A 21850-nucleotide genomic window follows, 5' to 3' on the forward strand; every position below is an offset into this window, starting at 1 on the left:
TTCAACTTATTTTGTATTTATGTGGTATTTAATATATATATATATAGTCGAGTCCCTTTACCCGTATTTTTTGAAATTTTTGTGTCGTACCCTCTGTACCTGACTACCCATACCTGCACTTGTATCTGTACCCATGTGACATGAGGAGACATCCTTATGTTTCAATTTATAAGAAAGAGGTACACGAGTTTGCATTACAGTAGGACTGATATAGCTAATGACCAAAATACCCTTCACGTCCTATCCCCAACACACTGGACTGTATATGTAATATCATGTATTTTTCCATGATTTTTAAATTCAAAAGAATTGAATTTTTAACTAAGTATTTAATAAATATGATAAAAATCATGAAAAATAACCTTAAATATAGGTGACATCAGCTAGGTCTGGGCGTGGCCCAGTGCCCACTGACAAGATCTAAATGAGACAGTTGATATTTGTGAAATTTTTCGTTTTTAACCTTTAAATTTGAGCTAAAATCGAGCAAAATTTAGGTTAAATTCAGATAAAAATCAAGTATACCGTTAGACGTGTCTCATAATTCTGAGAACCTTGGTACCTTATTTTTTTTGAAATCGGGTAACGGTTTGCCCAAAAATTGTGTTTTTCAAAAATGACCTGCCTCTATTTTTACGCCTCTATTTTTACTTTTTTATGCATTAGATCGAATGGGATCTGCTCCGTTTGATCTAAGTTGATATCGATCTGGACCCAATACCCATATTAACTAGGATCTGGTCTAGGTTGGATCCATATGAATTTTGGATCTTGAATCTGAATCTGGATCCAAAATCCAAATATGGCCAATTTAAAACTTTAAAATCAGTTTAAAAGTTAAATTGTGTAAATAGAGTCCTACCTACAGTAGAACTCTACTCTAGGGAGACTTCAAAAGGGGGGTGACACCCTCTGAAACATTCCATATATATTATATTTAATAATATAATAAAATAAGATAATCATAAAGAGGAGTATTTAGAGAGGTAGAGTTTCTACTCTCTGTTAGAGAGAGTTATCTAGAGGAGACGTCACCTCTAGATAAGGAGTTTGTTAGAAAATAAAATAAAATAAAAAAGAAAAGAAAGGATAATAAAGAGATAAAACCATATATAAAAGGGGGGTTGGACTGTCCCTCTCTCTAGAATCGTATTCTAGAGAGAGAGAGAGACCAACTCGTGAGAGAGAGAGAGAAAAGAAAGAGAGAGGAAAAAAAAAGAAAGAGAGAAAAGAAAAGAAGAGAAAGGAAAAGAAAGAATCCATCTTTCTCGCCGATCATCCATCGTTTTTCGATCTTTTTCCACATCCAATCTAAGGTACGGGTTTCGCTCTAGATTCGAACGGGAAGAAGCAATTTTAAATTAGGTTCATGCAAAATTTTAGATGGTAAAAGGAAAATCTGGTTCAAAAACATGAATACAAATGTCTTGATTCACGATTTCATAAATTTTTTACTTGTTATGTGCATGCCATTGATTTTTCATCTTAAGCATGTGTTCAACATCGCGTTATTTTTCGATTTACAAATACATGCCGGCAATTTCTGCATATAGATTTTTCTTTGTAGGATATATGTATATATGTATGTATATATATATATATATATGTATGTATATATATATGTATGTATATATATATATTACCCTGCCGATTTTTCGTCCCATGCTGATTTTATTGTTCATGTTCAAGGAAATGGATTTGTAAACTGTTTAGGGATCAGTTTTGGTCATGTTCAGGTTGCCGATTTAATCATATGGGCAGTCTGATCAGATCTGCCCATATGCTTTAATGGGCAGTTTGATCAAGCCTGCCGATCTGCTCATAAGTGATTTTTTTTGGGGCTGATCAGGTCGACATTGTTGATTGTGAGTGCAGGCTGATGAGACCTGCTGTAAATATTTTTATGATGTTATCGAATCTGGTTGTATGTTAGCCTGTTAATTGTTAGAAAATTTGATTATGAATTTGATGACTGTCATCAGATTTTATTAAGTATTTATGATGACTGGTGTTAAATCTGTGTCATGCTATTATGCTTATCAGAACGTGTGACAGATCTGAATATGTTATTTGAGGACTGTCTGCCTATTTATCAAAAAGCTATTTTGGTTGATTGTTAATGAACCATATTATGTGATGTTGATAACTGTTTTTCAGATTGGATGACATGTTATTTGTGGACTGTCATCAAATCTGATCTTGCTAATAGTTGTGAACTATGATTAGATTTGGTTTTAAGCCCTTATGGGGGCTGATATCAGTATTGATTGAAACATCACTTTGTTGACTGGTATATATATAATTTCAAGTTGTCATGTGGGTTGTGATTAAAACAGAATTTTATGATGTGATTTGTTGCTGTGGTAAGACCTGATTTCGTGTTATCTTAATAATTGTTTTCAGAGCTGAACTTATGCAGCAATATTAAATGTCATCGGACTTGTATATATACTTGTTTATTTGACACAGCAAATCAGAATATTTGATAAAGTTACGAACTGTTTAGGCTGTATAGATATGGATTTCTATGAGCTGGCATGGACAGCATAGTGTTGCATATTTGTGCATCAATAGCTTGCTGATCACAGCATGATGCTGCACATATTTGAGCAGTGACAGCATGTTGTTGTGCACAGTTTGCAGCAATGACATGTCGGATTTGTGCATTGTTGGTGCACATGTAATCTGATCGGATTGCACATGTGTAATCTGATTAGATTGTTGAGTGGTGTGTTATGTGTAATCTGATCAGATTTGATAGAGTGGGTGTTTGTGCATTCTGATCAGATTGGCACTGTGTTGGGTGTTGATTCTGAAGAGCATTGTTATGTTTAAATCTGCATTCATGTGAGCTGCAGGGTGCTATATATGTTTTGGATTTAATTGTGCATGTTTATGCATTCAATTACTTTGTTGCAAATGTGCATATCATATACATGAAAATTCTGAAGTTATTTTGATGTTCGCATAAATATGATCATGTGCAAGTTTAAATATTATGCATAAAATAGATTATGATAATGTGTGTTGCAAGATCTGTTTGCATGCGTACGTGATTGGCTTTATGTGCATCCATATTATGTGATTGGATGTATATTGTAGACATGTTTTGAAACAAAGTGTGTTGCATGTTTACTAAAAATTTGCAAAAAAATGCATAAATCACTTTAAGATGCTTTTGTGGTCAGATGTGAACCACTGCGATCGTGTGGGTCAGGAGCAGGTGTTGCTCCAATGTTGATTTTAATTTATGTATTGCAAAATTTATTTCTGAAAATTATTGGTTTTCCAAAATCAATTGCACTGTGTAGGCCAAAACCAAAAATTTGTTTTCTGAATTTGCAAAACGGTTCTTACGTAAAGAACTTAAAATTTGTTTAAAATGGTAAAAGAAACCAAACAGTATAATTAATCTCTTCCTTGGTGTCCCTTTCACAGTTTGAGAATCTTAAATGACAGTTTTTGAAAAACCGTGAGAATACTAAAACTTTGTGTACGATTGTGCCAATGAACCCGATATGGTAGTTCACCTCTCAGCCATGGTTTTAGGGATATTTAAGTCATTTTGCCTTGGGGTGATGTTGATTCAGCTGTAGTTATTAGTATACCAAGAAAGTGACGTCAATGGTTGAAAATTTTCATTATGTCCCAAAATTAGGTGAGGATTCTTAATGTTTTGATGGAAGATGAGGATTCTTGATATCGGTTGAGGAACAAGTGTAGAATCGAGTAATAAAATATAAATTGTGTATTAAGCTACAACTGGGAACCTAGCTTAGACTTCCGAAATTTGTTCTCGTTTTGAGTATCGGCGGGTTTAAGAAAAAGTGAAAACTAAATTTGTATGCATTTAATAGAGACATGTATGCAAAAGCAACTCTGACTTAATAAGTTATTCATGCATCTTTACTATTTTGTATTAGTTCATGTATTCATACTTATTCTTCTTCAATGATAACTGTTATTGCATGGTACTTGTTTAAATGCTTGAATGGAAAATTGGTTATAGTAAATTGTTGTTGTGATATGCTTCTTAAATTATGCATGAAATTAGTTTATGTTATTTCATTTCTATCTGAATTTTTAGAGGAATTCGTACATAGGACTTTGGTTATTAACCATTTTTCAAAAACTATTTTACTGGACCGGGAGTTCAATGATGAGTTGACTTGCTAACTGGAGAGTGCGAGCTTTGCGTGACATATTCTGGGTTCTTGACAGAGTGGCTCCCTGTCATGGACGATTTTCTATTTTAGCATATTTGACATTATTTATTAATTAATAAAATTGATTATTCTTCGTTGATTCAATGCATTGTTTGTTGTGGTTTGGTATATATTAAATAGTGAGACCCCGGATCCTTGGGTTTTGTTTCCACAATTGTTTTTAAAAAAAAAAGTCTACTTTTTTACGAGGATTAGTTGGGGTTGTTACAGTATAAGGCCTTGTAAAGGAACATAACATTACTATAGATTTGTGACAAGTCTCATAGTGATAATGTCTTCACAACATGCATGTCGCTATTGCTGTTTCTGACATAACAAGGTTTAGTATTTAGAGTATAGGGTACAGCACATACAAGGGTTTAGTATTCACAACTTCCAGTATCGCCGTTTCTCATAAAAGAGTTTTAACTTTTAACATGTATATAAGAAATTAGTCTACTGAGAAAGAACCTATAGTCAAATACCTATTGACAACAAAAAAATCATAGTGAAAAAAAAACAGAAAATAAGCTTAATGCTTACAGCTTCCATTAGTATCTGAACATCTGCATCTGGAACCTGATGACCAATCTTATGCAAGCCCACTTTCAGTTCCTCAAGCGTAATTTTTCCATTCTTGTTTGAATCCATCATGTTGAACATCTCCTTTATATCTGCCGCCTCCTCAACAGACAAGTGTTCGGCAATCACCTGCAATGGTCAAATTGAAAATATTGTAGGCTTCAGCAGAAATTAATCATGTAAGCTAATAGAAACATTGCCATCCATATGAAACATTGGCAAACGAACCAGTAACACAATACAACTTGGTCAAATCCACTGAGACCAAGGCCAACTAGACCAAGTGGTCACCTGGCCAACAAGCAAGGCCAGGTCATCTTGCCTGTAGAATTTGCTTAGAAGAGTCACATATCAGAAGCCAGGTCCATGTATTTGACTGGAGCATCAAATTTTCAGCAATGATGATAGCAAAAAAATGCAGCTCAAAATTCAGGGCATGTTTCATGTCATACCCTTAACGCTTTCTTTTTAAACTTGCTCATGACAGAAAACTGTTTGAGCCTTGCTTTGACAGTCTCTCCAAGAGGAATATTTGGAGCCTTTTTCGCATTCTGCAACCATGGATGATCTGCATCCAAAACATTATGAAAAAAAAAGAGAAGTTGCATCAGCACCTTTAATTGATAAAGACTACTAGCATACTAAGAAGTCTAAACTTTAGAAAGTGTTCACCACTTTGGGTAAATACAATTGCCAGATAATAATTGAATCGTCAAAGCATCTCCTTGGAACAAAAGGGGTAAGGGGAAGCCAAAAGGCAATCTGAGCAATGTGTCCAAAAGATATCTTCATTGTCTATTAAATATGCCAAATTTGCAAAAATATTAATCATAAATGGCATTTATGTACCAAAGATATGCATATCTTGCTCGATGTGAATTAGATTGTGGACATGGTAACAGTGCAAGAACGAATATGTTGTCAGATTATATAACCAGTCACATGAACAAGGTTGGCAAGGGAACTAATTGGGATAATTGTAAAACACATTGTGGAAGCCATGGGAAAAGAAGGAACAAGTCCCCAGAAACCAAGGAACTCCAGAAAACACATTCTAGTCCATTCTTTAGCAAGCCAACTCCCTTGTTGGTAAAGACTTCCTGCTTGTGAGAATTCCATTGCTGCATTGCAAAACACGTCCCTATCATAGTAATTGATTTTCTCAGAAAATGGCATAATTATTAAAAAAAATATGAAACTTTTTGCAACTTTTTTTGTTTTTCTAACTTTGTGATAAATCACAAAAAAAATGTGAAAACATCAGGATATTGGTGTGAGTTTCAAATCTCATGATAAATGCGAAGTCAGAATCATCTCAGGAAATCCTGCATTGAAAATTTAAAAGACAATAGTTAACATGACTTCCACTAAAAGTACAATAGTATTTTTAAAACTTGTTCAAACTTCAAAGTGTAGTTTATCTGCTTGGGATAGTGATGTATAATCTTTTAAATAGTGATGCTGACCATTTAAAATTCCTTTTCAGATTGATACATTACTAAAGGAGAACTTGGTAATCAGGTAATCACAGAATTAAAGAATAAGCTACCTTAACCAAGGCATTAAGGTGCAGCTGACCTTGCCAGTTACATGCTGACTATCTGTGTACACACACGCACACTAGAACCATCCAACTCACCGCCTGAAGAATCAGACTACAATGTTTTTCTCATATCATATAGATATTTTATGAAATGTTTAGGCACCCATTTCATGAATTAGAAGGTGCAGTTTCAACACAACATGATGTCTACACAAAATTCAAGGAGCATAGTTGGTTTCCCGAAATAGTTTGGCAGCAGAGTTAAGCTTTCAATCAAATTTTTCATCAGTTTGAAAGGTTAGTTAAAGAAAAGCCTCTGCGCTGGTATACTTGAGATTCCTCTTGTTTGTGTTCACTTTCTTCTATTTTCCTCCCTTCTTTCTCTTGTTATGATGCTGATGGTCATAGTGATGATGATCATGATGGAGAATAATGGCAAGGGAGTGTTGGAGGCAACCGCCCTGCACCTACAAATAATCGGAAATTAGTGCTACCTCAACCCCTGCCACTGAGGAATGTAATAGCCATACCAGAACAATTATAGCACCTCATTGGCAACTTAGCAGCTGTATTGGTGAGAATTTCCCTATGCAAATGCTTCATTTAACAACCACCACAGAGTACCCAACATATTTTACAGGACCAATGTAAGTCCATTTGATGAGGGAGCGAAATGCATTGTTGTCATTTTACAAAATTTTGATACTTAAAAACTGCTTGATTGATCTTCAGTGCATATTTAACTTCAACACCGATCTTTCTGAGCTCATCAATATTGTACCGAGGGTGTATTTAGAGTATGCAAGATCATTATAGCTATCTTTCCTCTGGCATGGAAATGTTGTTTCTATCAGAATAAAGAAAAGCCATACCAGATGGATCACCTCACCATATATAAAACAAAATTTCTCTTCCAATTCTTTCTAGTCAAGCTTCTTGGTCTGTCATGTACCTCTAGAGGTAGAAAGAATTGCAACACCTGTCCTGCCTGATCCTAGGAATTCGTTGAGAGTTAGAATAGATTCACAGACCAGTCTGTTGATAAGATTTTAAAATATTTCTATATGCTCCTTCCATATTTCTTCTATGTTTTAGGGTTAAAAGTAAAACTAAAAAATATTTATTTTTTCCCAATGCTTCCTAACATTTTCAATAAAGAAACAAGACCTAACAAGATAGAAGAGGGACCAGTTTAAGCTCCTAACTTGATCAATTTATTGTATAAATCAACCAGAACAATGAAGGGTTTTTCTTGAAGATTCTTTCATAAAATATCCTATAAATATCTCATTTTACTATGTTAAGTCTTTCCTTTCTAATATTTAGCAGTACATTATTGCAAAGGTTAGTGGAATGTACATCTAACTAGATTACACAAATGAATCATCATACCAGATATTTGGGGTGAAACATCATTGGCGTTGCACAAATTTTTTGGGTTAACCACTTCAAAGAAGCTATTCTTTACAGTTCCTAGAAGCAATAAGGCAATGATGAAATCTTAAAATGGGCTCAGGGTAGATTCCAACTTTGTATGAAGCACAGGGATTTATAGTTAACAATTTTACACAAAAGAAATCAAACTATGAACAACTCATTCAATGATAATAAGATCGAGTTCTAACTTGAAAAGTCCAAGAAAGCATGTTAAACATAAATTACCCCTCGTTGCTAATAACATTTACTTAATTAAATTTCTATTTTCAAACCATATCCACACAGTCATTGAATTTGATTAATTTTGACTTCACAAATTAGAAAAAATATGAATCAAGCTGATTTGCTGAAACCACAACGCGGAAACTAGTTCCTTTTTAACTACAGGCCTTGTCATTGCACAAAAATACATTAAAAATTAACATTTATACTTAGGCAAAATACAGTAAAAAATATAATGGTAACAAACATGCCTGCATGGGTTGTTTCAAGGCACATAAACACTTGAATAGCCACATGAAACAGCCCACTATCAAAGTTAGAAGGGCAGCTACAAAGTGATGCAAGAATAATAAAGAAACACACCAAGCACTTCCTGAGCACTCAGCCGATGCTTGGGATCTGGGTCCAGCATTCGCTTTACAAGGTCTTTAGCATTTTCTGAAACTTTCGGCCAAGGGTCTCTTTTAAAATCTATAATACCACGAATAATTGCCTGTGCAACTCCCTGTTCAGTTTCTGCAACAGAAGAGAAACTCACATCCATAACAACTTCCATACAAGCATATGAACTGCTAAAGCCAGGTGTGAACATTGGGAATTCATTAAACTCAGCACTGGGGACAATATTCTACTTGGATTGGACCCAAGCCTACGGTCTCGGTGGACTCAGATCAAGTGACCATACAGTCTCCAAGTCAGAGTTGCTATAAACTTGGATCAAGTTGGTTCATCTATGAGCCCAACCTAGGTAATCCAAGATTAGCAACCTTACCCCAACTAATTTGCAAGTCAAGCCCATAGATATCAAAATTTTGATTTCAATAGTTATTTCAATTGGCACTCGATCCAATCCATTCCAGAAAGCTGACCTGCCCAAAATGGAGGCACTCCGCAGAGTAAGATGTACAGAATAACGCCTGCACTCCACACATCAACTTCTGGGCCATAATTCCGTTTTAGCACCTCTGGGGCCATGTAGTATGGACTGCCCACTATTTCAGTAAAGCGCTCACCTTCACAGATATAGGCAAACACTCAGTTACCAAAACAAAAAATTCAAAATAAGGAATGAGCCTTCAAAGAAGAGAAAAAAAATCTTGACATCTTACCAGGCTTGAAGAATACAGAAAGTCCAAAATCAATCGCCTTAAGGGGAGAAGCTTCCTTTTTATTTGCAAATAAAAAATTCTCAGGTTTGAGATCTCTATGCATTACTCCATACTTATGGCACAGCTGCAAAATAGAGAACAACTGGAAATTAAATATTGTACCGCATTAAAATCTTCTGAAGGTAGGTAAGAGGTTTCTAATATAACTTAAGTAATGCAAAGAATTTTAGGAAAAAAAAAGGTAGAATCCAAAGCAATATCAGCACCTGATGTGGAATTCTGACAAGCAATACAATTAGAACAAATAGCAGTCATGAGGTGGTGTTGGTAGACGAATGGACTTTAACGGTTACCCTGTTGAGGCTCAAATCCATTCCATACACTTGCAAGAGAATGTGCAGTGATAGGCATGTGTATAGCCCACTGTGCTAGAATCTTCTCAGGAACCTGCGTTGAGAAAGATAAAAGGAATAGAAGAAGAAAGGGGCGGCGGCTGTCACGATTTCAATCAATGAAATCGTGACCTAAAGAGTGTATTAATATGTTTTGAGTGTACAATATGGGTCCGGGTCTGGTAAAATATCCAGACCCAGAATGAAATAGAACAATACAAAGTTGTACATAAAAGCTATTCAGGTGGACTCGGGTCTGGTATGATATCCAGACCCAAAACACACTTTATCACCCCCCCTCAAGTTGATCATGGTTCTGAACCATGAACAACTTGCCTTTAAGCGTCCAAAAGCGATCTTTTGTCAAGCCCTTGGTAAAAATGTCTGCAACTTGTCTTTCAGTGTTAACAAATTTAGGCTCAATCTCTTTTTTTTCAACCTTTTGTCTCACAAAATGTTGGTCGATCTCAATATGCTTAGCGCGACTGTGGTGTACTGGATTGAATGACATATTGAGAGCAGTTTGATTGTCACACAGCAAGGTAGACGGAGAGATCGTTTCTCCCACTTCAGTTCGTAAGTGCCTGACCCATGTGACTTCGGCAGTAGCGGCAGCCATGGATCTATACTCAACTTCAGTGCTTGATGTAGCAACAACCTTTTGTTTTCTACTACTCCAAGAGACTAAGTTTCTCCCAATAAAAACACAATATCCTGACGTAGACCTTCGCTCATCAGGATCTCCTGCCCAGTCTGCATCACAATATACAATAAGTTTACGCACATTCTTGCCAGACAACTGTGAAGAATGTATCAACCCATCTCCAATGGTCCCTTTCAGATATTTGAGTATCCTCTTAACCGCCTTCATATACCCAGTACGTGGTGCATGCATGAATTGAGACACTTGATTGACTGAATAAACAATATCAAGTCGAGTAAATGTGAGATAATGTAACATTCCTATTAGACTGCGGTACCTGGTGGGGTCTTCATATAGGTCTCCATCATGAGCACTTAATTTTTGGTGGAGCACACTTGGAGTGGCTAAAGGTTTGCAGTCTTTCATACCTGCCTTGCTGAGAACATCTATCGTATACTTGTGCTGAGTGAGAGTCAAGCCATGAGCCTGGCTGTCGACTTCTACACCAAGAAAATAGCATAGGGCTCCGAGATCTTTCATTTTGAACCTCTAACCTAATAGATTTTTTACTTCTTTGATATGATCTTCAGAGTTTTCTGTGATAACTATATCATCAACATAAATTAACAATAGAGTGATCACATTCTGACTTCTAAAAATGAATAATGAGTGATCCAATAGGGAGCGTGAGAATCCATGTTTCTGAATCTCAAGGGATAAGTTGTCAAACCAAGAGCGAGATGCTTGTTTTAGGCCATAGATAGCTCTTTTTAGCCTGCATACATGTGTTTTACAGTTTTGCTCTTGATATCCAGGGGGTTGTTCCATATAGACTTCCTCCTTCAAATCCCCATGCAAAAATGCATTTTTTACATCAAATTGACTCAGCTTCCATCCATGCTCAACGACCAATGAAAGAATAATTTGAATCGTTCTCATTCTCACCACTGGACTGAATGTCTCATCATAGTCTTGTCCTGCTTCTTGAGTGAAACATTTTGCAATCAGTCTCGCCTTGTATCGTTCAATGGTTACATCTGGTTTATACTTTATTTTGTAGACCCATTTGCATCCAACAACATTTTTATCAGGTGGTCTGGGAACGATTTCCTAAGTTCCACATTCATGTAAGGCTTGCATTTCATTATTCATGGCTTCTACCCATTTAGTGGAAGTAGTTGCTTGATAGTACATGATAGGTTCACCTTCTTTATTCAGAGCAGTTAAGAAGACCTGAAAGTCCAAAGAGAAATTGTTATAGTTGACCCACCTATCAATAAGGTGTCGCATGCGATTGGATCTTCTGACCTCAAGAGTATGAGAGGAAGTAGGTGCAGCTGTTGAGGTGTGATTTGAAAGATCTTGCGTTGTCGTTCTTTGTCTAGCATAGCAAATGCCTTTGTATCTATCCGGTACAGATGGTATTTCTTCTCCATCTTGTGATCCCGATGTGCCAATAGTCTCAGACATTTCTTTTTTCTGCTACCCACAATCTGGAGGGCAGACTTCATTGGAACTAGCAAAAAATTCTGAATTCAGCCAAGGATAATAAACTTCGGTGATGGTAGAGGACATATCCATTGTGTCAGCTTTGTGATCAAAATTGTGTTCATCAAAGATGACATTTCTTGAGATTCTGATACGTCCGTTGACGGGATCGTAACACCTATATCCTTTGTAGTCGTCGGCATATCCCACAAATCTACACTTCTGAGACATGTCCTGAAACTTATTTCTTAGGGACCGATCAATATGCACATAACAAACACATCCAAAAGCACGCAAATCATGATAATTAGGATGAGCTCCAAAAAGACAGTAATAAGGAGACTTATTTTCTAGAACAACCATAGGCAATCTATGTATCACATGTAAGGCGGAATGAAAAGCTTTTGTCCACAGATTAATGGGAATATTACTATCATGAAGCATACTCATGGCACTTTCAACGATGTGCCTGTGTTTTCGCTCAACAATCCCATTTTGTTGAGGAGTGTGTGGGCAGGACACCCTTCTTCCTATCCCATTATTTTGAAGAAAATAAATAAAGTCACTAGATGAGAACTCCCCACCTCCATCACATTGAAAGAATTGGATAGACTCAGAGAATTGATTTTTTACTAAGGAAAGAAAATTTTGAAACAAAAGGAAAACTTCTTACTTATTTTTTATAAAATATATACAGGTGTATCGAGAGTAGCTATCAACAAAGATTAGGTAGTATCTGCTCCCAGATCCAGAGACAACTGGGGCAGGTCCCCATACATCAGAACATATCACCTTAAAAGGCTTTGAAGCTCTCTTATTAATAGAATAGAAAGGCAATACATGACTTTTGCATAAAGAACAACTGAAACATTTCTGGCTTTTCTCATCCACATTGAGACTTTCTTTTGGAATGAGATTATTAGAAACAAGTTTCTCAATAAAATGACTCCCACAATGTCCTAATCGACTATGCCATAAGGAAGGCTTATTACATTCAGAAATACTAAAAACATTTGCTGAAGAGAAGGAACATGACTCTAATGAAGGCTTCGAATCCAGATGAATAGGGCGGACGGGATGACATGGAGCTTCTTCAAAGACATACATATTGCCTCGTCTCTTTCCTTCAGTGAATGTTTCCCTCGTGCGAAGGTCCTTGACATGCATAGAGAAGGGAGTGAATTCGACTGAAGTATGATTATCATCAACAAGCTTGGAAACAGAGATAATATTTTTCTTTATATTTGGAGCATGAACTACATCAGTAAGTTCGAGAGTAGAATTTGACATGGGAATGACAGATTTTCCAACATGGGAAACAGGATGATAGGATCCGTCTCGAGTGACAATGTTACTTTTGCCAAAATAAGGGATAGGTTTAGAAAGTTAAATTGCATCACCAGTCACGTGAGTTGCTGCCCCTGAGTCGACGAACCATGTGCCTTGATCATTCTGTTTTAATTTCAATTCTGATAGGGCAGATATTAACAGATCTCTAATCTCTCCATTGTCTCTGATATTAGTGAGCTTTCCTTTCTATTCTGTCTGTGGAGTCTTTCCTTTATTTTCAGGGTTGTGCCAACAATTCGCCTTGATATGCCCCCTTTTGTTACAGAGGAAGCAAGTGGGGATTGACCTTTGTCCCTGAGTATGAGTCAAGATATTTGGAGTGGGACGTAATCCACGTCCTCCGTGTCCATTTCGCCCTTGTCCCCCTTACCCTCGTCCTCGACCATAAGTCACTCCTATGGTAAAAACTTCTTGAGAATTTGTATGAGTATGTGTTTCTTAAGAAAATCCCTTCAGAGTCATTTCATACTGAATCAATTTAGCTCGCAACTCATCAAAAGTAGGAAGGACAGGCAGACATAATAGTGAAGTGACGATCATATTATAGTCGGGTCCCAATCCACTCAGAGTTTGTTGCACCATATCACTGTCACTCGCGGCGCATCCTATAATTGCAAGTTGGTCTATGACAGAGTTACCGAAAGCGCCTAGGTAAAAGGGGAAGTGCGCTTCCCCGAAGCGCGAAACGTCGCGCTTCCCCGAAGCGCGAAACGTCGCGCTTCCCCGAAGCGCGAAACGTCGCGCTTCCTAAGCGTGAGGGGAAGTGTCTCCCTTTTTTGGGAAGCGTGCTTCCCTTTTATGGGAAGCACGCTTCCCCCACGCTTCCCCCTCGCTTCCCCCATTTTTTCATTTTTTCGCTTCTCCCTCGCTTCCGGTTCGCTTTCGAGACGGTTCAGAATTTTCTTCTAAGTGGTCCCACGCTTCCCCACTTTCTAAATTTTTGAAAGTGCCCCGCTTCCCGTATCGTTTTCCACTCCCGCTTTCTCGACTGGTAACTCTAGTCTGTGATAGTCTTCATCTTGTTGAGATATTTCATGATGGTCATGGAATCTTTTCTTAGTAGCTGAAATTCCCTTTTGAGAAAAACTATCGCCTGTGAAACTTGTGAATACGTCTGAACCAATCTCTCCCAAAGTTGCAGGGTTGTATAATTGTCGGAGATTGCAACAAGAACCTCTTGAGACAAGGTAAAAGTGACGTATGCAACTACTGATTGATCTTTTCTTTCCCAATTGAGATATTCTGCATTTTTAACATACACAATTAAACTTGTCCATTTATCATATTTCTCTTATCTCGTAACAAATTCTAGGGGAACTGGAGTGGTTCCATCCAGGTGACCTAAGAGACCTTGGCTCCTTATAAAAGGTATGATTTGTCTCTTCCAAATCAAGAAGTTTGAGGTGTTTAACTTTTCGAAAACGAGTTGATTAAGAAAGCTTGAAGAGAGACTCGATTGAGAAGAATAAGAATCCATGGAGAAAAAAAAGGTAACAAGAGTGTTCACAAAGTGCTCAATCTTCTGCCAGGAAGGTTTACTGATCGCCCTTTTTTTTTTGCGCGGCTGTGAGCCGTAAGTCTCCCAGCATTTTCATTAACTCGTTATTCGCTGGGTGGAAGCTGATCGAGGATCTGGTATCGTGAGAACCCTTTGAAATCACTTAAAATTCGATCAGTCTATCCAGTATGGTAGCTCAACCTGAGCTATTGGTTAAGATCTTCGTCAGACAGAAGATCGATGCGCAGTACAAAAAACTAAAGGCTCTAGCGCAGCGGACCGATACCCCCTTCCGTCTGAGTGAGGAAGGAAGTGTATGGCATAAAGATCGTCTCTGGGTACCAGAAGATCCTATTTTGAGAGATGAGATTCTAGCAGAAGCCCACAAGTCCAAGTACATGATTCCCTCGGGCGGCACGAAGATGTTCAAAGATTTGCAGCGCAGATATTGGTGGAGCGGAATGAAGCGAGACGTAGCCGAGTATGTTTCAAAGTGCTTGACTTGCCAACAGGTTAAGATCGAGCACCAACGACCAGGCGGAGTGATGCAGCAGATGGAGATTCCACAATGAAAGTGGGAGGACATCACAATGGACTTCATCGTCGGTTTGCCAAAGACGGAGAGAAAACACGATGCGATTTGGGTGATCGTGGATCGACTCACTAAATCGGCGCATTTCCTTCCTATCCGTCAGTCACTAGACAGCTTGGCGGACCTCTATGTCCGGGAGATTGTGAGATTGCACAGTGTTTCTGTGTCAATCATCTCTGATCGTGACCCGAGGTTCACCTCAAGGTTTTGGGGGCAGCTGCAGTTGGCCTTAGGCACGAAGCTGAAATTCAGCACTGCCTTCCACCCTCAGACCGACAGACAATCTGAATGTACGATTCAGACTTTAGAAGACATGTTGCGAGCTTGCATGATGGACTGGAAGGGAGAATGGGACTCTCATACCGGATTGGCAGAATTCGCGTATAATAACAATTATCATGCGAGCATCGGTATGGCCCCGTACGAGGCCTTGTACGGGAAGCCTTGTCGATCACCTGTTTACTGGGATGAGGTAGCCGAACGGACGCAAGATTCTCCTATAGTGTTGCAGCACTATACTCAGCAAATGCAGATGATCAGGGAACGTCTTCGCTCCGCGCAAAGTCGGCAGAAGTGTTACGCCGATCGTCGGCGTAGAGAGCGCGTTTTCTCAGAGGGAGATATGGTTTTTGTTAAGGTATCTCCTACAAAGAGCGTTTTCCAGTTCGGGAATAAGGGAAAGCTGAGTCCCCGATTAGTCAGACCATTCTAAATCCTGGATCGGATCGGTGAGGCGGCTTACCGTGCGGTGTTGCCTCCTCAGTACGCTCAGATCCACGACGTCTTCCACGTATCTATGTTGAGAAGATACGTTCACGACCCGTCGCACATCATTCATTTCGATGTACAATTTGGGAACTCCTTTATATGAAAGTGGCATTTCCAAGTGTTTTGCATGTAACATGTGTAGTGAGTTTTGGTTCTTTTAGCTAACGTGCCCAAAGTTGTCAGCTTGCCTTTCTGATTTTGACAAAAGAATAGTCTTCCGCTGATTTTATAAACAAACTCTAAAAGGTTCGAAAGTTTGAAATTTTGGAGCGTTACAATCCATGTAGTAAAGGTCTTTTTCTCTATAGCCTTCCGCAATCTGCTTCCTGGACTGAAGATCATGCACAAAACATTTTTTGGATGAGAAGGAGACACTACACACGTGGTCGGTGATTTGTGAAACAAATAAAAGATTTAAATTTAGTTTTGGGACAAGTCTAACTTTTGGAATAGAGAATTTCGAAGTGTTTTCAAATTTTTCAATGCTTTTAATACTAAAAGAGAATCCGTCGACGATAAAAACATTTTTTGGTGTTGAATTAGTATAACATTTGGAAAGTAAATACGAATGTGGAGTCATATGAAATGAGGTTCCAGAATCCAAATGCCATGAAACCTTACCGGAAGGCGATAACGTAGAGACCGCAGCACCAGATAGAGAAGAGTTCTTTATTAATGGATGAAGGGTTGTCATGATTTGAGTGAACATGGTTCCAATAGATTTAAAATCTTTATTGGTTTCACTTTTTTCTTCGTGAGATGCTCCTATGGATGCCACCTTTTTTTTCTCTTCCTTTGAACTTGGGACAAAATGGTATAATATGGCTTGGTTCTCCACAATTATGATAAATCAACATAGTTCACTTTTTGTGGTCGTTATATTTAAGCTTCTCATTGTAAGGTTTTGAAAATTTTGGTGGTTTATAAACATTTGTATTGGCCCCAGGTCTTGAGACGGCCAACACATTAGCTTTTGTCTCCTTAGATTCGGTCATAGCTTTTAGTCTTGTCTTCCCTATACATACTTGAGCCAAAACTTCATCTAAGAGAAGAGGATTTTTGCTATAAATAATATTGACTCGAACTTGTTCAAATTCGGGTCTAAGTCTTCTAAAAAATTAGAACAATTTTTCCTCATGTTTGTGTTTCAACCATTTTTTAGCATCTTTTGGAGTCTCACATATAGGCTCAAGTTTAGCCAATTGATCTCAAAGTCTCTTGAGGGTACTATAGTATTCCATCATAGTCTTTTCACGTTGTTTGCAATTGTGTACCTTGTCTTTGAGATCCCATTTGTGTGCCACATCCTTTTGGGTATACGTTTGTCTAACATATTTCCAAGCCTCATCGGCTCTTTCAAATTAAAGAATGTCGAAACAAAGTTCCTCATGCATACTACCCATAAAGAGGGAGATGACCTTGGCATTTCCAACTTTCCATTCTTTATAGGCTTTTTTATAGTCAACCATAGCCTTTTCCTTTTAAATTCCTTTAAGGCTTTCTTCTTTTAATCCACCATCGGTTCCAACAACAAATTTTGTGAGAATTGGTTGTGGTTTCAATGCGGATCCATCAACAAAATGCCATAAGTCTTTACCCATGAGGATCCTCTTTACCGCCGCAGCCCACATGTTATATTTCTTCCCATCAAATTTGATGGGAACAACCATTACAATTTTTTTATCGGCCATAGTGAAGAAAATAGTGGAGATAAGAATGAGAAGAAGGAAGAGAAGAAGAAAGTGAAAAAAGATTGTTGAAAATGAATCAATGCTCCACCAATCCCATGAAGCTCCTCTTCAAACTTTTGCCCAAGAGCACCAGAGGCTTTGATACCATGTAATGAAACAAAAAGTGGACAAATACAATACCACGAAGTGGCTACAAGAGTGCCCACTCACAAGGACAAGAGCAACTAATGGGCCAAATACAAAGAGTCACCAAGGGCTAATCTCACAAACTCTCAAAAGAGGGCAACACATAAAAAATAACAATGTTTATTCAACTATGCTTGGCAACAAGCATAAATATTACAAGGGGAAGGAGTGCCTTTAAATAGGCACTCCATGTACCAATCGGCTGGTCCAACAGCTAGTTGGACCAGCACCCAATGCTGTCCAGCATTAATTACAAGAATAAAACAAACAAAAAATAAAAAGAAATAAAAATAAGAGGTAGTCAGTCTCTAGTAGACTGACACCTGTCACAAGGTGAAATTACTGAAATACCCCTAAGGGGTATTTCAGTTTACATACACATTAGAAGACATATATATAATACAAAAATGACACATATACAATGCATTTTAACAGCTTGTTAGGGTTTTTGTTTTTTTATTTCGTTTCTTTTTTTAATAGCATACATATTTAATTAGGGATTTAAGGCTTTTTGTATGTTTTAAATTAGCATTAGGCATGTAATGAACACTTAATTTAGTTAGAATATTAGGGGGGGGGGGGCAATGAACATAAATCCATGATTTCTTTAGATATTAGGGTATTGGTTTGCATTTTTTCAAATAATGCAAATGTTTAATTATAATTTTTGGGTTTTTTGTGTTATTTTTTCTTTTTATATATCATTAAGCATGATTCAATTAATGAATGCTTGATTTTGGTTATTACTTATCAAACCACTAAATCTTTGATTTTTGTTAGAATTTAAATTTTTTATTTGGTTTCTTAAATGTCATGAATATTTAATTAGGCATTTTTTTTAAATCAACATTAAACATGATTCATGCATGCTTGATTTTGGTTAGAATTTTAGGGGTTTTATGTTTCTTTTTCAATTAGCATATCTATGAATTTAGGGTTTTGATTTGTTTTTTTATGTGCATTTGTGCCCACCCTAGTTTAGATTCCTGGCTCCGCCCCTGTATATAGTACCCAGAACTTAATAGCATAAAAGGTATATCAAGATGAGGGTGTTAGCATCTCCTGCAACCCAAGTATGGCTTTTCAGGCATCAACCATAGCAACTGCAGTGTCTAGAAAACGAAATTGAACTTAAGAGCCTTAATCACGATGAAAATAAAGAAGGCCGTTGTTGTTCGAGTCCTGAGAGCGGCTGCTTCATGAAAAAGGCAGAAGGTTAGGACTGCCTCTAGTCCGCCGCTCCCCAGCACCCCAGGATACAGGACGCCACTGGGTATGGCTCTTTCAATCACAATGTAAATGAACTACATAAACAAAAAAGAAGAAGCAGCCCTCTTGATCCACACACGTAGCCATCTGCAGCGAAAGCTGTAGTACAACCAAGCAAACAAAAGGGCTAACCACTATTAGGCCAAAAAGCAAAAGGTACAATATGATGGAAAAGAGAACAGGCCTAAAGGAATTTAAGGCGAAAAGGTTGATTCTTTAGAGATGTGGAATACAATGGGCTAAAAAGCTCCAAAGACAAACCAAAACTTCACCAAACAAATCGACAAGAAAGAAACAAATTAACATCAGATCCTCCACTAGCCCACATCAAGAAAAATGCCACAAACAACACTAAACAATACCAAACGAGAAAAGGAACAAAGGTTTTAAACAATTGAGAAAATAGTCAATGTCAACCGAAATCAAAGTCTCCCATCAGAATCCAAAGAGGAACTAAATACAACTATGAATCAAACACAGATCAGAGATACTAATAATGAATATTGATCGAAAGGTTCAGTTGGATCCAATGGAAGCAACAAAACCAATAGAAAATTCAAGACCAATAATTGGCATAAACGAGCAACATTTGGGAACGATGGAGATCGAGAAAATCAAAATGCGCAGAAGAGAAAGCAAACCTGGACAACTTCGACGATTGTGCGGGTGACGAACGCGGCTGCTCGCTCTGTATAATGCCCGCGGGCGACGATCCGGTCGAACAGCTCGCCGCCCTCGCAGAGCTCCATCACGAGATGGACGGCATTGCCGTCCTCGTACGTGTCCTTGAGGCTCACTATGTTGGGGTGCTTCGGAAGGTGCTTCATGATCGCCACCTCCCGCCGGACGTCCTCGATATCGACCTGAGTCCGCAGCTTCTTCTTCGATATGGACTTGCAAGCCAGGACCTCTCGAGTGTCCCGATCGGTGCAGAGGTAGGTGATCCCGAACTCGCCCCTCCCGAGCTCATGGCCGAGCTCGTACCGGCTCTCGAGGTCGTGCCCGGTGGGGTTACTCAAGACGGCCAGCTTGCCGCCGGGCCCATTGTTAACCTGGTAATCGGCAGAGAAGGGATTCTGCTTCTTCTGCTTCTTCTGCTTCTTCTCCTTCTTCTTCTTCTGCTCTCCAGAACTTCCCGGCGAAGAACAGCAATTACCCATCAATCAATCACCGCAGAAAAACGCCAATGACGACCGAGAAAATGACGATTTCTCTGGTTTTCTCGATCATCCAGGAAGAAAATGAGAAAAGGTATCGAAGGAAGAGATCAGGAGAACAAAACCCAGTTCTTGTTTTCCTTGGTTTCGATCTAAAAACATGGGTACAGGAATTTCGGCCTAGAGAGAAACAATCACCAAATTTCTCTTTCTGGGGCTAGGGAGAAATGGGTGAACCTCAATACAAAATAACTCAAGGGAAGAAAGAAACTGGAATTTTTTTGTTGAAAAAGAGAGGGAAGGAGAAGAATGTATACAGATGAGAAAGGAGATACAGAGAGAGAGAGAGGAAAAAGGGAAAAGGAAATGAGAGGCCTAATTTTGTGGTGGGGATTGGGTTTTGGAAGGGTTCGAAAGAGTGGGAGATTGGGAGAAGAACATAAAAAAGAAGGATTTCGGTGTGAAAAGAAGACCAAAGGTCAATCAGCCATGGCGGAGGAGAGAGAATCTCTCTCTAACGAAATCACCAATAAAAATGCGATCCTCTCTCTCCCCCTAATAAAATCACCGATAAAAATGGGATCTCTCTCTCTCTCTCTCTCTCTCTCTCTCTCTCTCAAAACACTAACGAAATGAGCTCTCTATATATATGTTCATGCTTTTCTCAAATTTGTTTTTACAATAATAAACTCTCGTAAGTTTGATTCCAATAGGTTGATAGGTTTTTATAAGGTTTGAAAATCGACCATATATAATTCTAATAAATATTCAACTTAAAATTTTGAACTTTTCATACAACAAAACACCTTCTAAATGTCGTTGTCCAGTAAATCTAACATACCGAACAAATTTATAGAGCCAATTTTTGCAAAAACACCTCGAAAATCCTCTTATTAGATAGAGAGAGCGAGTAAAGGTAGTTTTTCTACATTATTCATGGTTTTTAAAGGATTCTTTTGTTGTTTTCTCTAATCTGCCCGTACAAATGTGACCCGTGCTTGATTTCGTAGGAAATAACCTAAGGGGGATTGGCTTAGTGGGGTGGGGGGGGCCTTAGCTGCTGCGTCAGCTGTAGAGGTTCGATTCTCATGAGTGTCACCCCTGTGCAAGCCGATGCATGGCAAAGGCGGTAGGGGCAGGGGTTCTAGCTTAGGAGTTTTACGTTATAGACACGATGACCGTAGGTATAACAGGTTGAGTCAGCGTGATCAGGTCTTGGTGTTGAGTGTAGTTTTTTCTAATTATAAATCCAAAAACAAAAAAAAACTTGCATCATCCCATTCTGATGCACAGATTGGTCTTTATGTGATTTGAAAATCTGCGGTGTAAATTTTTTATAAAATACTATAAATATTTAAGGCTTAAAAAAACAAGTTTTCAATCAAAAAATACGATCCAAATGTTGTTTTTTAGCAAATTAACCATGTTGAATGTATCTATGGGTCAGATTTACGAAAGCTTACCCGTACCCTCCCTCCCAGTGATAGTTCTTTCAGTGAATGTGTGGCGTGCGTCTGCTCATTTGATGTTGGGCTCGTTCAAAAAATAAATATATATATATATATATATATATACTTGATTTTATATGAATGAACTGTTGGATGGTGCGATCCTAACATTTGGGTAATTTTTATAAGGTTTGAAAAATGATGACATGTAACTTTTATAAATATTCAAGCTGAAAATTCATATATTTTCATAAACAAAAGTGATCTTAT

General features: G+C 38.0%; 1 protein-coding gene across 2 annotated transcripts in view; it reads right to left on the reverse strand.

Moving 5' to 3' along the window:
• Positions 1-20758, reverse strand: part of LOC149828010 (calcium-dependent protein kinase 20-like) — a 37644-nt gene extending 16886 nt beyond the window's left edge. The window contains exons 1-6 of one of the 2 annotated variants that reach the window (XM_090019796.1): positions 19617-20758; positions 9099-9222; positions 8859-9002; positions 8353-8505; positions 5240-5355; positions 4749-4916 (exon numbers count right to left, since the gene is read on the reverse strand). In XM_090019796.1, coding sequence (XP_089875922.1) covers positions 4749-4916; positions 5240-5355; positions 8353-8505; positions 8859-9002; positions 9099-9222; positions 19617-20135 — 1224 coding nt within the window. In that variant the 5' untranslated portion in view covers positions 20136-20758. The remainder of the gene's footprint in view (positions 1-4748; positions 4917-5239; positions 5356-8352; positions 8506-8858; positions 9003-9098; positions 9223-19616) is intronic. The other variant, XM_090019797.1, reaches the window with a different exon arrangement.
• Between the last annotated feature and the right edge of the window lie 1092 nt (positions 20759-21850).

This window comes from Nuphar pumila, chromosome 10, assembly GCF_984573655.1.
Source record: "Nuphar pumila chromosome 10, dmNupPumi1.hap1.1, whole genome shotgun sequence".
NCBI lineage: Eukaryota > Viridiplantae > Streptophyta > Magnoliopsida > Nymphaeales > Nymphaeaceae > Nuphar > Nuphar pumila.